The 18426-nt window shown below is 39.7% G+C and overlaps 1 protein-coding gene across 10 annotated transcripts; it reads right to left on the reverse strand.

Moving 5' to 3' along the window:
• Positions 1-656: 656 nt before the first annotated feature.
• Positions 657-18306, reverse strand: LOC108063402 (pneumococcal serine-rich repeat protein). 10 transcript variants are annotated; one of them, XM_070214263.1, is made up of 8 exons: positions 18213-18306; positions 15912-16060; positions 15377-15830; positions 8718-9665; positions 7581-8104; positions 4987-6571; positions 4752-4917; positions 657-2386 (listed from the first exon to the last, which is right to left on the reverse strand). In XM_070214263.1, exons 3-8 carry the CDS (start codon positions 15816-15818, stop codon positions 2146-2148), a joined length of 3906 nt encoding a protein of 1301 aa, XP_070070364.1. In that variant the 5' UTR covers positions 15819-15830; positions 15912-16060; positions 18213-18306; the 3' UTR covers positions 657-2145. The 10 variants fall into 10 exon arrangements, 8 of the variants coding, with proteins under 8 accessions (XP_070070364.1, XP_070070360.1, XP_070070363.1 ...); XR_011418385.1 differs by lacking the exons at positions 15912-16060; positions 18213-18306 and having other exon boundaries at positions 657-705; positions 1381-2386; XM_070214259.1 differs by having other exon boundaries at positions 15377-16060.
• Positions 18307-18426: the final 120 nt, after the last annotated feature.

An 18426-nucleotide genomic window follows, 5' to 3' on the forward strand; every position in this document is an offset into this window, starting at 1 on the left:
AAATTGTATTAACAATATTTAAATAAATTGGTTTAAAGGATAAACAATAGGTACGATAATAATTTAATTGAAACCAAAAGACTTTAGGTTATAATTTTTTTGTTTCAGTATCTCCGAAGTTGATCCGACTTCAAAGTCACCAGTCCGTTTGAATGGTTTAATTGACGTTTCCTTTTTATCCCCACAACGCACCTCCCGCTCATCAGAATTTTCAGCAGCAACAGCCACCCACACGCCCTTCTTACATTCCCGCATATAGCAATATTGTTTTGTTTTTGTTCAGTAATTAAAATTTAAATTTTGTTTATCTTAGAGTCCGCATTTTACAAATTCCACTTTCGTAACTTGTTTACTTTCATTGGATATATCGCTTGTTACATTTGGGTCTTGAATTGAATTAAGCTCTCCACGATTGTAATAGAAATTCTAGTTGAATGATTAATAAACCGCATTGCTTGTATCCTAAATATTTGCTAGGAATTGGAAAGAGGTCAATGTCGATTCCGTATCGCAATCAAAATGGGAGCATTTTCGATTTATCTCAAGAATAAGCATTATACATAGTCTACGATATTTTTTAGACGCATACCTCATAATCCCATTTAAATTTATTGGCGGACGTTGAACCTGAAAATTTATTTCGATCCAAACAACACTTTTGTTTCTTCAAATCTGTTTATTTTTGTCATCGTTTATTTTGGTTATCTAAAATTATTGGAGAAATAAAATAACAAGAAATAGGACACAATACGATAAACAATTCTTTCTTTAAATACTTAAAATATACAATTTTTAAAAATGTTTCAGACGGCTGATTTTTAGTTTCCTCGCATTACAGTTTAATTATTTAAAAACATATATTTGCTTTAAATAATCATTTTTAAAACCGGGCAACTGCTCCTGAACCTTTTTGTTGGACATATTGAAATTGTTTAGAAAAAAGTCTTTGTTTTTAGTATACTGTCTATTGCTTGAGCTGACTTGGGCATTTGGAGTTATTGTTTAAAACATCGGCTGCTGTAAAAATACAATAGGTAGTTGTTAAAAATAACTCAAATCCATTTAATATCCAGAGAGCAGTTGCTAATATGGACACCGACACCACTGCAAGATATTTGACATTATTCTGTTTGCATCAAATGATAAATATTTTAACAATTTAGTTGGTTTAAAAGCGAATACCACATATGCTCCATTTATATAGTACTAAACTAGACGTCTGTATAAGAGGTTCTCAGCTAGTGTTGTATTGTATGCATATATAAAACTAGACCGTATCATAATTTGTTTTTTAAGCTACCTTCCATCGAGTGTTCGCATATATGTATATATAAAAACCTACAGACATGAGTTCATACATAAGTAACTACAAATTCGTACCGAAAACAATCTAATTCCATGGGCTGCTCCCAGTAATCGTATTCTTGCAAAGAAAGGGCTGATCTCAAAAGCATTCAATTTTAGCTCGGATTACAAAACAATTCAATTCCTCTTGGTCAGTTTTCCCGATGACTTGGGATAGCAATTCTTAAAATTATATTGTTTCGTTTAGCACTTGATTGCAGTCATTTCGGCTCGGCTTAAAGTCCCTTTCTAATCCTTCACTCAGCCAAGAAATTGAGTATTTAGTCATTTATATTAAAGTCACTTGCACCATAACCGACATTTTCAGAGTATCTATTCAAATTAAAAAGTATTGGTTTACAATTTTAGCAATCAAAGAAGCTTTTAGCAGTTGCAACTTATTTTAGATCCTTTTTGTTGTTTAGTTTACTTTAACTATTATTTGTTTATGCCTTTTGTTCGTTGACTTTAACTCGTCATTGCTGGACTGAACTTCTCTGCAATACAAAACATTTCTGCTATGGCATATGGACAGATTAGAAGTGAGTAACACATTCAGTTTATTGGATTATTCGATGATTTTCGGTTTTCAAATTATAATCTTCATTTCAGTAAGTTAAATAAGCCGAGGGAAAATCATGTCAGCTAATCTAATAATAGTATTTGATTAACTCCGATAAAGTTATGCCTATGTCGCATCATCAATCGCTAAGAAATACAATATGTTATACATATATTTAGTTATGTATATATCGAATTATTTATCACTGTTGCTGGTTTTGTGTTTTGTTAATTGGTGGCCTAATGTGCGCCCTGGATCTCAGCCTCGCCGGATTCCGCCTCAAAGACATCGTCGGATTCCTGACCTACGTAATCAATCTCCTCATCGCCTTCGACCTCGTCGTTTTCATCGTAGTCATCGGGATATTCCCCAAACTCTGATGATTCACCAAGCGTCCAGGCGTCGTTTTCCACGGAGTTTCGAGGACTGTAGCTGTTGCCCCCGCTCGTGATGGTCAAATTGTTGGCTGGGCGCAGCACACTGTGTGTGGAAAATATTAATTAATATTTTATTTAATTTTGAGTAAAGAGTATATTAATATTTCTATATGCACAAATTGAAATGCAAACAATTTGAATGGTATGTGATGTGTTCTTTCTCGATCTCAGGTGAGTTTTATTCTAACGAGTACTAAGAAAGCTTTTAATCGTTGTCTATGTGTTAGCTTGGTCTACTGACTGGCTGATGTGTGGTTAGCGGGTTCCGTGGTTAGGTTGGTTAAGGAGTGGCATGTTAAAATGTGATGTCGGTTAGGCTTTAAACGGGACAAACATTTTTACACTTTACAAAACCATTTTAGAAATATTAACTAAAAATGTATTATAATATGGTTGGTTAAGTAGTTGGGGTTGCAGCAATTTACAAAGTAATGAAGTTTTCGTTTGAAATCGCCAGAGCAATCGGGGGATTTAGAAATTTTGAAAGATTTGGAAATGGACAATTGTGGTTTAAGAATGGATTGCCTCAGTGATAGTATTTTTATCGTTTATATTTTCGACTTTTTCAAGGGTAAATAAAAATATTTTAAAAAGCACAGAAAGTGGTCTTGTCAAAATTTGGTAATTATGTAATTATCATTTACTTTATAATAATAAGACCTTCACTACAATCAATGGTTAAATACCACATTTCCCATTTCCCTAATGAGCTACTAATGCAGATTTTAGAAATGAGATTTCCCAAAACTGTTCCTGTTTTTGACTATGATCAAAAACATAGTCAGTTCCGGGAATCGCTCTAATTTAGATAAGAAGTTAGAATCGATGCGGTTAGTTTTCAATCTTCGAGAGCATTTTATTGGTCGAATTCATTGCTCAGCCAAACAAAATCAAATGAAGCCGCACAAGACAAAGTAACTAACGAACTGACGAACAAACAAATTGGTCGAGACAATTGCACAACGGCGAACAACAACGAAATGATTGATATTTATGTATATAATATTCAACAGTAAAACTACGACTGTTTCTTAAAGAATTCCGCATTACATTGGCAAATGATAGCCCCCAATCGGCTTCGGGCTGGCTGTCAGTATTATATATTCGTTTCTAGTTGTCGTTGCTTTGGAAAATCGTATTTTCTGTGGATACTATGCATGATAGATCCGCTCTCAAAATGCTCGTTGTTCGATTCGGTTTTTGGGTATTGTATTTGGCACTAGAATTGGATCCTAGTGATACAATCTGCTGCTGCCGCTGCTGCTTGCACCGTGTGTTAGATCGTGTGGCATGTTTTTGTAGTGGAAAGTATTCTTTTTTGCTTTGTAATTTGGTTTCGTGGAAAGATAGTCAACTGAATGCTTAGGTGTAGGCGGATGGCTCAGAAATCGGTTACTAGCACACCATCCGTTGGTCATAACTGTCCACGACGATAGTGGGAGCGTGATGGCCTACCGATTGTTATTGGTTTGTTTTCGGAGTGTCGATTGGTAGTGGTTGTAGTGTTGTGTGTTGGGGTGTACAGAAATTAAAAGAGAAGAAATCAATTAGCAAAATTATAAGTACAGAATGTTGGATCATTTACGACTTAGTTCCTATACATCCGATTTAACTGAGCGGTGTTACGTTACAAATTCAGTACTGAACTCGTTTTTTTGGCCACTACTTAAGTTAAATTAGGAGAAATCATAAGGTTCAACTAGGAGTGAGTCATGAGAGATAGTTGGATTACAGCTAATATATTTGTCTATTTGTCCAGAACGCACCTTTACCTCTAGCCGCGATATTACCCACAACCTTAAGCTAATAAAAGAACCAAAATAAAGGTTACAAATCAAGTTTAGATAAGTAAAAATATGTTGAAAATAATTATAGAATAGTGTATTGAAAAAAGAGACCTAAGTCTAGACTTAGATGTATAGATCTATATCTGTAAATACTCCGATATAAGTTGGTACCACAAAAGTGGCCAATTTTTTATGACTTACTAGCTACACGTTTAATGAAAATGTTGTAATAATATCAGGCCTAAATGAGGATAAACGCTTATCTATAATCTATAGAAATCACATTTTTAAGCTTACTAAAGAATTCTTCTATTAATTTATACCTTCTAAATTAGTTCTTCAATGGAAAAGAGTCTCGATCTGTCGAAAAGTTTAATATGCATTACTTATATAGAATAGAGTATAAAGTCTAAGTCTTTATATCAGTCTGATTGATACATTAAGAATTCATCAAACTAATTGAAACTCTAAAGCAATTAAGTTCAAAACCGTAATAAATTGTTTTTCAAAGAAAATATTCTTAACGAAAATATACCTAAATCTATAAGTGTTAGGCACACACAAAGTACCCTAATAGATATATCTAAAGGGGCACCGGCCACTAAAGACCATCTAATTTACCTCTCAAAAGGCATATCATCGACCTCATCATTGATCTGTCGCTGAGCTTCGCTTTGGGCGCGTCGCGCTTCCTCCTTCTTTCGACGATCTTCGGCGGCTGCTTTCATGGGATCATAGGTGGAGCGACGCTTCCACATGGCCATTTCCGCCTCCTTTTGTTTGTTAACTATTTGAATTAAAAGGGAATGTTAGGAAATCCTTTAAAGCTAGAAGCAATCACAAAAAAAATCCCCACCTGAGGCATCGCGACGCATTGCAGATGAGTTTCGGGATCCCGGATTTCCGCCGCCCAGCGAGGTAGTACTGGTGTTCATTGCGGAGGCCGCACTGCGCACACTGCGATTGCTGGCCCGCGTTCCCTCACCGCGACTCAGGCCCATGGAGGAGGCACTGGGACTGCGTTTCATTTGATCTGCCGGCTTCAGCGTGCTCTTGGCATCGTTTTTGCGCAGAAAGTTGTTGGACTGCGCCGACTTGTACTTGGAGATGTCCAGGTATTTTGGTTGCACGCGCTGTTCCCTCGGATTGGAGTTCACACCAGCGTTGGCTGTTTGCAGTAGCTGCTTCTTGGCATTGGCCAAAGAACTGGGCACCTGTTGGGCCAATCGACTGAGACTTGTTTCCCGGGGCATCGACTGCCGGGTGTTTCGATTGCCCGATCCCGGAGCTGCCCGCGGAGCACTCTTGATGCCCCGTCGCGGCATTTCAGGCGTATTCGGGCAGGCCACCAAACCAGCTCCACTCTGCGCGAGGCTCAGCTTTCCCGCTGGCGCCGAGGTGGGTTTGGTTTGGGCCACCCTCTGCTTGCTCCTCTCAATTCGCATCAGCAGAGCCTTGTTCATGCGCGTGTTGCTCAGCGGCACGGAGCCTTGGTTCTCCTCGACGCCCTCCACCTCTTCCTCCTCCTCGTTGCTGGAGTAGTAGGCCCCCGTGGTGCCCATTTCATCCTCGTCGTTTATATAATACTGCAGCTCATTGTCGTAGTCGCTGTAGGCCTGCTCGAAGTTGTTGCTGCTGGCGGACTTCTTCAGCTGCTGCTGCTGCTGGTGGGCGGTGCTCAGGGCGTGGGCGTGGCGGGCAGCGGGCGGTGTGTAGAGGTTCTGGAAATTGGGACGCGCCTGACGCACCGGATGCTGTCCCTGCTGCTGTTGCTGCTGCTGGAAGCTGCTCGATCGACGCAGCGGCGACAAGGGGGCGGCAGCTGGCTCAACCTGCTGCTCCACTTCCTGGCCAGGATCGTACTCAAGCGAGTTCTTGCGGCGACGCAACTGCTTGAGCAGATACTCGCCGCTGGTGAGCAACTGCAGCTGCGCCTCGTTGATGCTGCTGGTCATGAGCGCCCGGTGGAGCGGAGATCGTCTATAGCCACCGCCTGCTCCTGCTCCTGCGCCCACTCCCGATTCCAGGCTGTGCTGCGGGCTACTCTGAGCCGGCGACTTGACGGAGCTGCGGCGGGAAAGCGACTGCTGTAGGTTGCTTATAGCCGCCGCTGTGTGCTCCAAATAGGCATCCGTCGGTGGACGCGAGCGACTGGCACTGCGCGCACGTCCCAGCGTGTGCAGCGGCGAGGGAATCTTGCTGGGACTCTTGGGTGGCTTGTAGCCCGGCTCCACCATCGCCTGTCCACCGCCGTGGCTGCACAACGCCGGATCGCTGGCGTAGTCACAGTCGCCCAGCAGGCGGTACCGCTCCGCCAGACTGCGATTGAGCTTGGCGGCCGCCGCAAACTGTCGCTGCTGCTGGTTGTACAAGCTCAGGCTGTCGTCCGTCAAGGAATCGCCCCCGGTATCCGAGCAATTGTAGCTGCGTGTCATCAGTTGCTGAAAGCAAAAGTGGTGATTATAAAGGGATGAATAGGTTTCAATTTATCAATGAGAGGCCTGTGGAATCCTAGGTTTAATTATCGTATAACCATAATATTTTTAAATTTATTTAATATTTAAATTAAATTAAATTAATTTAATAAAAAGGTGTATTTTTACTTAATACTCAATACTCATGCCCAAAAAAGTATGCTATATTTTGTCAATGCTTGCTAACGGGTTTGAGTATGAACTAGATTTTTACATTTGTGTAGATTTTACGTCAAATGTCAAATTTAATCTTATTAATATTGGGCTCGTGTTTTGTTTTATCTTAACGTTAAATTCTTAATAGTTAAAAGAAAAATGTGATAAAGAAAAGATATTCTCAAATAAAACAAATTAAACAAAAGCCTACACTTTGTTTTTATGGTCTAATTGAGTGGTAATTAGAAAATTAAATTATTTATAAACAATATTTTGACCACTGACATTAAAATATTTTACTAGCTGACGTTCAATATGCCTTTAAGATTATCTATGTAATAAAAGATATTTTCATAATTCAAAGATTAATTCTTTATGATCTATCAAACAATCAATCTTTTTAGAACAATAGATTAATTAATATAATAGAGAATCTCAGATTTATACACCGTGTCTAACAATATGATCGCGAACTGACTGTGATGAATCATATTAGCAATCTAATCTACACTTGTTAATAGGATGAGGTAAACAACGCTGGCTAAATAATCTATAAAAAATGTTAACTTTGCAAATATGGTAAATTCATTGTTAAGCTTTAATCAAAACCAATAAAACTATTTTTTTTTATTTAGAATAAATACCATATAAAAATATTTAAGTAAATTGGTTTATAAAACTAACTGTGAATCATCTCTTGGTGACTCATTGACTGCCAAACTAGCCAGACAAGATTTTGGCAATTAAATGGGATTTTTCCATATGTTCATTTATCAAATACCGTTGCCCAAATCCGAAACCGGTTGGCCATTTATCTCACCTGTGCCTGCGCTTGTGCCTGCTGCTGTTGCTTCCGTCGATTGGCGCTCGTGCCGCTCACATCCTGCGCCAAGCTCCTGGCTCGGGCATTGCGTGCCCATTCCTGAATCCAGTCCTGCTTCGTCTGCGCCGTCTGCAGGAGGGCGGCCTCCGTGGCCTCCCTTTGCGTGGGCGTGGTGGGAGTCTCCGGCAACTGGTGCTGCTGCTGATTGGTGCTAGTCGTGAACACGTTCAGTCGGTACTCGGCCTTCTGGCGATCGGTGGCCGATCCGGACAGGGCCTGCGTGTGCCGCAACTTAGCCTCATTGCTCACATACTCGGAGCTGTCGATCTGAGAGGTGGACAAGCTGTGCGAGTGCCGGGTGAGCTTGGGATGGGTGTCCAGGGCCCGCTGCTTGGCCAGCACTCCGCTGGTGGTCACACTAGTGAAGCAGCCCATATCCGCCGCCGGCGACGGAGGAGTGGGAGGCGACAGGGGAACCTGCTGACGCAGCACGCGACTCTTCAGTTGATCCAGATAGGCACCTGCAGAAAAATATATGTTTAATAAAATTCCCTCTTTGAATCTGGTTCATTCATGTTAAAAACATGAAAAATTGTATTTTACAGTGTGAGCAAAATTGTTGTGTCAAATACAAAAGTGTTAAAATGTACAAAATAATTGTTAACACACACAGCTCACTCATGTCATTTGTGTTATTTACACAACGTGTTATTAACACGACATATTTTCTTACACACCGTGTTTTTAACACAAATGAAAATTACATTTTACTGACATTAACGAGTCGAAGTTAAAATGAAAAACCAATATGGGGCATGATATATTATATGTTAGTTTTAACTATTTCGAAGCATATGTGAATTCTTATACTCTGGAATACCGTGCATTTTTTAAATTTTTTAATGTCAAAAACTCATTGTGTTAAAAACACGCTGTGTAAGAAAATATGTCGTGTTAATAACACGTTGTGTAAATAACACAAATGACATGTGTGTGTTATTTTTGTTTCTAACATATGTAAGATACAATTTTTTACACACAAGTCAATAACTTTTTTTTTTAACATTTAACATGTTAATACGCAAGTTTTTTACAGTGTGTGTTATTTTGCGAACCCTGGGTTCAATTTATTACCTGTTGAGCTCCTCTGTGCTGGCAGTGGCTGCGGTAGCTGCTCCTGCATGGGCGTTTCATGGTAGTAGTTCACCTCCAGCACATTGCTGCCCCGGCTCGACTTAACGGGCAGCTGTTTGGGTCGCTGCTTGGCACCCTTTCCATTCCTATCGATGTTCATGAGATCCTTCTGCTCCTCCGTGTAGTTATCCCCATCGAGGGTGTAAGTGCCCGCCTCGCTGACAGCATCGTTCTCGTTTAGGGCCTTGCAATCCGCCAGCGGTGGCTGTGGACAGAGCATCTCCACCTGGCGCAGGGCCAGCTGCATGGCGGTGGAGCGGGGTGTAAACTGATTGGCCGTGCGATTGGCCACCAGATTGGAGGTTCCCTTGGTCGCCGACACCGCCGGCGGAGGTGGCAGTTTGGAGCGGCTTGTGGGCCTGGGAGTAGACGATGCACTCGGTTCGCTGGCGTTGGCGGAACTCCTGGGCGACCAACTGTGCCGCTTGGAAGCGTCTCTCACCCGAGAGGCACTGCGATCGCGCACCCGCATCTTCACCTGCACCGGAGGTGCCTGTTCGCTGCTGGGCGTGGCCGCTGTCATCGAGGATATGTCGTCTGCCATGCTGCTGCCCGCATCCAAGCTGCTCCTCTGCGACTGTCGTCCGCTGTACGAGGTTGTGGTGTTCGTGGTGTTATCCTTCTCTGTCTCCAGCTTGGACATGGAGGCGCCACGCTTGTGGCGACTCTGGATGCGCTCCATCATGTTCTTGTAGCGCGCCGCCTGAGCCGCAGAATCGTTCTCGGAGGCATCGAAATGATCAATGGTGAAGGCCAGCGAGGCCTTCGTGGTTGCATTCGACTCGCTCGAGTTCTCCTCCTCATCGCCGGCTGATTTATGGTTGGAGTTGGATTTGCTGTTGCCGGGCTGAGTGCCATGTTGCTGGTTCGCTCTGCTCTGGGCCGCCGCTGCAATGGAACAGACAAACAATTAAATTAGCATTTATTTACAGTTATTATTACCTATTATTTTTATTATTAGCGTTTAAGCGGTGAAAACGAAACTCGGCTCTTGGCGCAAATTAAACTGAACTCAACTGATCGCAACTGAAGTGGCAAGCGGACGAGAAGAGAGATGTACAAGGTGCAACAAAATGTTGAGATTCAGGAGCGGTTGTGGGTTAATGCGGTGAAGAAATGTTCATATAATGCAACATTTCAATTTTTTATGGAAAATTAGGTATACATTTTTTTTTATAAATAAAAAAAAGGGAAGTAGGAAAAATCACCCAGAACGGATTGACATAAAAATCTAAAAAAATAAATCATAATTTCGGAAATAATTATAAACAAAACTTAAAAAGCAGAAAACAGTTTTTCCTTATATATTTTTCAGAATTTAATCATAATTAGAAAAATCAAATTTTTGAAAAATATGAGATATTATTAATTTGTTAGTCAAATATGGATGGATCCTATTTACTTGAACAACCTACTGTCAAATTTAAGAAACATCTTAATTTCGATTCTAAGCCATCCGTTTTAAAACCCCCACTAAGAACATTAGACAACCGAATAACATCTGTTAACTCGTAGTTCCAGCTTTAAAACATATAAGGAAATTCGTAATCAAGCTCCATCCCGGATGACAATATCGAGATAAAGCTTTCCTACAAGTTCAACCTATTCAAGGGCCCAGAAACGCCCACCTGCAGACCGAGGAGATCCCTCACCGCTTCCGCAAGCAATTTCTGTACGTTTCCGCGACCGAAGCAGGGGAAAAAAGAAAATCAAACAATTTGCTTTCAGCTCTGCCACGCGAAGTGGCACAAGCACACACACTTATAAAGAGGTGGGAGACCATCTAGGGGGCCGCCTCTCAGAATCGTGATCTATGGATGGGTAGCTTCTACACGTACTCTATATAAGGCGGTCGACTGCCCGGCAAGTGAAGGTTAGAGTTCGGTGATTTCGGTCAATTGCTGTTTTTTTTTTTTGCTCTAGAGCATAAGGGGGTGTTCCACGGGACAGACCCACAAAACTTTTACGCTCTGCCAAACTTTTGCTGGCCGTGGAACTTCCGTTCGTTTGCCATGAAAATATATATTTCAAACACCATAGCCATATTTACCATAGATTTCACAGCCTTATTTTAAACAAGTTTTTGGTCACGAACGAAAATACATTTTATTTTGGCTACCCATTATTATTTGTATGCAGATGTGCAATTAAGTAAGGAGTCAAGGTGTTAATGTATTAGCTTAGGTGTGAAATTAAATGGATACCGAGATATATTAAAAGTTTATAGTTAAAACTTATAATTACCGTTTTGCACCTTGTTCATCACTGCAGAAAATTGCAGTTTTTAAATTAAAGATATTATGTTAATAACTGGCTGAAAAGTTTCCACATTAAAGCTTATTTTTTATTGGCACAAATTAACTTGATACTGTAATTGCACCTCAAAGCAAGATTCTCAGATATCAACCTCAAATGCAGCTGCTTCTTAATCAAAATCATAAAGGGAAAATCATATGGCAAACAATAAGCATATTTTCCTTGTTCTCTGTTATTCTTATTTCCGGGTTTTTGCAGTTGTACACTTCTTTTTAAGAAAATATAGCTTTAAGAGTTGGACTGTAGTAGTATGTCATATAAAAAGATCTATTGTTAATAATAAATAGAGCACAGAAGGTAGGAGACCTCATATTATGATTATTGAATTGGTTAGTCTTTAAGATCATAATGGTAAGCTAAGAAACTAGTTAAGTTTTCTATATAAAGTGGAGTAACCCTAAAAGGAACGTTCTAGGAAAGTTCCAATTCGGCCTGAAACTAGAACGACATTATCCGCTTGTTGGATCACAAAATTTGCAATCTAATTTGGCAGGAAATACATCCCCTCTATAGAGCGAAGCAATCACCGATAGACAATAGACCGCAATAGGTAACGACTGACTAACGGTAATTACGCTGCCCACTGTGCATGGCCATAAAATGTCTTCTATCGAGTTATCGCTCGGTACCCCACTGCCTTTTGCCACCATCAAGTTTTCTATGGGCCAACAATTGAAACTGTTGGCACAGCACACAAATGTCGGGTATTATTGCCATTATTATTACTATTGGCCATTGCCGTAGACCGTATGTCGAGTAGTAGTGCTCGTTTAAAAGTCTTTTGTTCGGTTTTATTTGATAGTCGCCGTTGTTGTGTAGTCCCTTTTACTTTTCGCAATAAATAAAACCAAAAATTTATTTTTTTTTGCCACTTTTTTTTGTTTGTCGGTCAGCTAGCTTCTTTTGTTGTTGCGCTGGGAAAGTCGAGCAGTGGAAATTTTGTGACCGCCCGCTGATTTTTGATCATTTGCTTTTCACTTGCCGCAGTTCCGAGTGTTAATTCGAAAATTTCGGTTAGCAAATGTGCAGTCTGAGATAATCGAGCGAATGCAAAACGGAAATCGATAACCAAATCTCTCACGCTACCAATTGGTTTCCAATGGGTTTCGCTAATTGCATTTTGAGCTTGCGTCATCGCCGATCAATCGTTATTTCACTGTGTGGTCTTTTGGTTCCACTGTGATTTTGCTGCCTTTCGAGCGGGTCAAGTTCTCACATTTAAATAAATGCTATTAACAATTTATTAATACTTTTTTACGCTCGGCGACACCAGAGAAAGCCACCGATGATCATCATCATCTGTCATCTGCGAATGAGGTCATCGACTGGCGGCCATTTGTTGCGCCTTGTTATCGGCGATTGTTTGGCTTTTACGGGGCATTTTAATATATACTTGAGATATTGCGGTGCTCGAGTTGAAGATGAAAATTGTTGGGAAGTAGTTCAAAAATAATTCATATTTTTGGAAAGAGCACAATCATTCAAAAAGCTTTGGAAGTCCATTAGATCATGGCCATAAATATGGGAAGGTCGTGCAAGAAAATATTAATCAATGTGGTTGAGTTCGACCAATTTTTAAATATTTATAAATCAAAGATAATTTAATAATAGCCTGACTTTCTATTCTAAATATGTTGACAATCTTTATACGTTGTGACAACATTGTTAAAATATTTTAGAGACAGTTCTTGACGTGCCATTCAAGAGCCTACAAATTTAATAATAAAACTAATTAGGCATGTCCAAATCCCTATCAATTTGGGAACAAGGCCAAAACCAAGAGATTTTTTCCGAATCTTTTTGATTCTTGGGTGTTTGCCAAAAATTAATGCTACAAATTTATATTGGATTGGAATGTGCAGATGTGAAACGTAATGAAAATGCAAAGAACAAAATGGATTCTATTAGGAAAGTGGCACGTGACTTTTAGAATTACGTTATGTACATTAATTATTATTTTTAAAATGCTATAAATCAACTTTCAAAAACCATTGTCGAACACTCTTTGAAATATATCACTTTTAAATCCACTTCGTCATTCCAATGTGCTGAATCAGTTAAGAAATGACATAATACCCTATTCGCAGAGTTCGTTCAGACTTCGACTCTCATTGTCAACGGTACTTAAATCCGAACCTAAGTTCCCAGACCCCCACATTCCCCCTTGATTGCCACCTTCGTCAAGTGCGTCGATTTGTTTTTCATAAATCTCCCATTTCGCAATGTTTATCAGTTTTGGTTTCTTTCCCCAGCGCTTGCCAAATCTTACACAATTATAGCCGTCACCGTCATTATCTCACACATTTTCATTCCTTGCACGCAACTCATTGGCAAACATAAAAAAAATTCAAAAAGTGAAACAGATTTGAGACTGAGTATCTGGACGTGGAAGTGGATGACTCAGCCCACAGCTGCGGGCGTTGATCGATCGGAGGTTACTGCGATCCGATCCAGACTACGCTTTTCTGGGATGCCAGGCATTGCCAATATTAATCGGAATCATTTAATTCAAAACAAAGGAATTTAGCCACTCATGTGCGCAAATCTTTCAATGAAAACGTAAACAGAACTCGGCCAGCCAATCCGCTGTATATTCGTAAAAATATGTTTTTCGTTGTTCTGTTTTTATCCGAACTACGAAAGTTGTTTACCTTTAAAGTTTAAACGATGCCTTGTCTGGAAATTTGCATTCAAAGCAATATATTTATAACACCTTTTGTCTTTATAAAGAGCTGTCGATTAAGTTTTTAAGTGTTTTGCTAAAATTTTAGCTTTTTGGTTAATTTTGTTCACAAATTTCATTCAAAATATTAAACACATGTTGCAATTGTTTGACTGCAACACTTGAGAACAAGTGTGTATATCCCAACCAAAGATAATAGAAGAAATAAATCAATCAATGTTTTCAATTTGTAAACATTAAACTTAAGAAAAATAAACAGTTTTTATCTCTGAAACTTTGTATTACAAAAAGAACATTTTTATTTGCTTCTATTTATAGTTTTTTAATACCTGGTAGTCAGAGTTTCATTATGCAACTTAACGAAGGAGATGTAAAAACTGCACATGTTAGATATTAAAACTTTTTATTTCGTTTAAAAAGTGATTATACCTAGTCAGGTGTTTTCTGTGGATTTGTTGTATTTTATTCTTTTATAACTTAACTTTGTAACTTATACTTTGTATTCTGTAAAATTTTCAGAGGTGCGAAAATAAGACTTTTAAATCAGTATTTCCGGACTTTCCAAAAGGAGAACGATATACAAGCTTTTCAAGATTGGCAACTTCTTAGTTTGGTGTCATAGGGCCATAAATAAAGAAGAAGCGCACAAGCTGATGTCACTTGCCGCTTTCGCAGGCTATTGATCCCGTTCCACTTTCTCGGAACCAGAATCGAGAACTTGCTTTTCAACCAAACTCGGCCCACTGTGCCAATCTGAACAACAGCATAAATGAGGTGTGTTTGAGGGTGTGTGTTTCGCTGTGTTTGTGAGTGCCAGGCATGACTATTGCAATAAATATTTGCGCTTAGTCGTGGCCAGAGACTCGCACAAAATAACTTCATTAAAAATTCAAATTAACAGAGAAAAAAGCAAAGACAAGCCACAACCTGGAACGACAAAAGCAAGAGCAACAGCACCATGGCTAAATTAGCCATCAATTGTCGCCGGCTTTGCGGTTGCTGCTGCTGTATCGTTTACTTTTACAGTAAAACTTCTGTAACTTAAACCAAGAAGCTTGAAATTATGAAGAAGGGCTAATAAAATAGATTTCCATAAAATTATAAACAATTTTTTAGAAATCCTAAGCTCTTTAGATTTTAGGCTGAGAGGGTACCAACGTATTCAATGGAAATACATTTTTAAGACTGAATAAAAATTAAATAATTGAACTTCAATTGGACCTACGAGTTTTCTTTCAATCGCTGTAAGGGAAAGCTAATATATATGTAATTCCCGAACAAAAGTTTAAATAATCCAGAAAATTAGCTAGTCATAAATACACAATGCTGCTTGAATTTACTCAGTCATTACCGGCACATAACTGATTTTTGTAAAAAATAAAAATTATAAAATTTATTTATGATTTGACTATTTTTCGAAGAGTTTTATGCAATCATACATGGATAATACTTTTATTTTATCAATCGCATAGTTTCCTAAAAACATTAATTTTAATGTTCACCTAGAGTATTTGAATAAACTATTTCGTAAAATCTAAAAAAAATCTAAAAAGTTCTACTTAAATGGGTACCACTGTCCTCCTCCGCAAATGTATCTCACCTTTCTCGGCCGGCGATGGTGGCGGCTTGCCAAGGCAGAACTTGCCGCAGGACTCGTCGATGGCTGCGCCGAGGCCCACGAAGCCGGGATTCATTGGATTCCTGAGCTGCACGTGGCGGGGCGAGGGTATGGGCGAGTTGGCCGAGGTCGTGCCATCCGGACTGTCCATTATTTCTGCGATTTTCTTGATATTCTCCGGCGTTGTGTCGGCCTTTTCGCGACCATCGCTACTATTGCCATCTTCGTCGCCAGCATATTGAGTGCGATGGATGGACAAATTGTCGCGGCTCTTGACTTTGGATGAATCAGCTGCTGCTGTGGCCACGCCCCCCACAACTGACTGGGGGGCGGTGACAGCTGATGCCTCCACTGCGCCAGCTGATGTTGCTGCTGCCGACGATGATGTTGTTGTTGTTGTCGCGTCATTTGCGTATGATGTCATTTTAAGCCTTGGCTGGGTAGTAATTTTGCAACAAATCGGAATTTATTGTTGGTTTAGAAGGTACACCTATTTTCGCCGCTTTTCTTTGCCTACTTAGCTAATTAATTAGCGAGTCATTTCCACGTTTTTCCGGCCTTCGTTGCGTGTTGTCTGCTACCTTTTCTACTACTACGCTTTCCACATCCTGCTGCGTTCTAGTGTCGTTTTGTGCGTGAAGTGAATTCCAGTGGGTTGCTTTTTGCCTGGCAAACGGAGGTGTGAAAATGACATTAGCTGCGGTCGAAATAATAGTGGTAAAGGTTTGAATAATCACACTTTTACTTAAACTTAACTTTTTAGATAAAGAAAAAAATCGATTTTAATTGGGAAATTTTAAACGTTATAAATATTCTTGTTTACTATATATTTCTAAGTTATTTATTGGTTTTTATGGATTCTTTCATGTCCCGGTAATTTATTTATAAAACGTAGAGCCACTAAACCGAATGCCACTATTATTTTGACCGCTGCTGTAACTTGAAGTACTGAAAAACACTTTAATTTCTCGGTTTAAGGATGCGTGATCACGCCCCAAACGAAAACGGAAACACTGAGACGACACGTTGAATAGGTAAATGGCCCAAAGAATTTCCAATTGCGCGACGTGAGTTTGAGTTTTCCGATTGGACACTTGGAAAACTATTCGGACATTTTCCACATGGGTAAAAATAGCCGAAACGCAGAAATTCAGATTCTCGGCTGCCTTTTCAAGGTTGCTTTTGTTGTGGTGCTCGAAAACCTAATCGGATATTTTATTTTTACATTGAACACTTTTGGAGGCACACGCACATACACACACGCACACAAAAGCGCAGACTTCTTGCCTCTGGCCAACACATACATACTTTCAAGGGCAGGGTCCGCAGCTTTGGACTTTTCACTTGCATTTCCCTTTCGATTTTCACTTGCTCAGCGGCTTTATTTTCCGTTGTTCCTTCAGCATTTGATAATGAACTTTTCTTTATCTTTGTCTCGATTTTCCGATTCGCGACACGCGCTCGTTTTTTCAGACCAACGCTTACTCACGGCAATTCAGTCAAGAATGAGCGTCGCAGGTGTGCGTGAGTTGTTGGCCTGGCCAAAAGTGACGCGCCAGAGAGAGAGAGGGAGCGAGCACGCGACAACAATACAGCGGAGAGCGCACATTAGAGTTGCCATCTATTGGTCTTGAAGTTAGCATAATCTGGCTATAAATAGCTAAATGCTTATTATAGGGTAGCAGGCTAAAAAGCTTATTTTTTGTAGATATATCCCTGAATTGTAAACAAATGTTTGTTGGTTCCAAAATAATAAACAAAAACTTAAGTAGGAAGGTTTACATTGTATGCAATTTTTTTACTATAATTTGTATTTCTGCCCATACACGTTTTTTAAATAGCCTGTGATAACTTTATAATTGAACTCTTTAAAAATGTACAATTTAATTAAATATGAATAAACTTTGGGTTTTTCCGAAGCCAGACCTGGCTTAAAAATAGCTTAGCTTGCAGCACTGCCACAAAGTATTTGCTTTTGGAGAGAGAGTAGACAAACAGCTGGGAGTTGCCAGAGCAATTCAGGGTTGTCGTGATGTCTCTGGATAATTAAGTTTTCCTATTAAAAGCCATAATATTTCAATGCAAAAAAAAAAGAAAAAAATATAGATGGCTTTCCTTGATATATTCAACACCTGATTATGTATTGTACCCAGGTATTTCGGGAAAATGTTTGGAGCCAAGACCAATTAACAGCAAGGTGGCAGCCCTCTCTTTATTTATCTCTCTCTCTCTCTCTGCCACTCTTTTCCGCTCTCCGCATTGATTGTTTTGGCCTGGCCAGAAGCTAATTAACCCGTTGAATAACACAGAACAGACCAGAACACAATACACAAATCGGATAACTCAGCGAGCGAATCGCTTTCTGCAAATTAACGCCTCACTGGGCACAAATATCCGCAGGCAGTGCACTCGACAGGTGGCCTTCAAATGGCGACGCTAAACGCTATTTTTAAATCGAACACTTGCGATCACTCTCGTTTTTCGCGCGAACAGGTGAACAAACTTGCATTCCCGTTTAAAAAAGGATTTTATAAGACTGTCAAGTGGTCGGAACAATAACAATTGCCGCGCAAATGATAACAAGAGAGCGAGAGAGCATTTTCTTATAAGAATTCCTCCCTTTTCTCATCCCGTTTTGTATTGGCATTTGCTGCCCCACCAATATTTTTTTTCGCCCCCTTCCAATTGGTGCACTTGTTTCGCGTTCGGTTTTCACAGCTTATTTTTCACTTTTCACCATTTCGATTGGTTTATTTTCAGCTCGATGAGCTGCACTTTATATTCACACAATAATTTGGTTTTATATCGGATTATTTACTTGCTGGACGAAGCAAAAAAAAACAGCGCCTGGAATTGCAAACTTTTTCGTTTGTTGTGCCAATCAGACTCAGTGTGACCGAGTCCTTAAAAAAGATTTAAACCTTGGATGATAACCCAGGGCTGCCGAAATATAACGGTACTTCGATTTTAAATAATTATAGTTAATTAATATTTAATAAGTATTAAATTTTGAATTATGAATTAATTATATT

The sequence above is a fragment of the Drosophila takahashii genome, chromosome 3L (assembly GCF_030179915.1).
Source record: "Drosophila takahashii strain IR98-3 E-12201 chromosome 3L, DtakHiC1v2, whole genome shotgun sequence".
Classification (NCBI taxonomy): domain Eukaryota; kingdom Metazoa; phylum Arthropoda; class Insecta; order Diptera; family Drosophilidae; genus Drosophila; species Drosophila takahashii.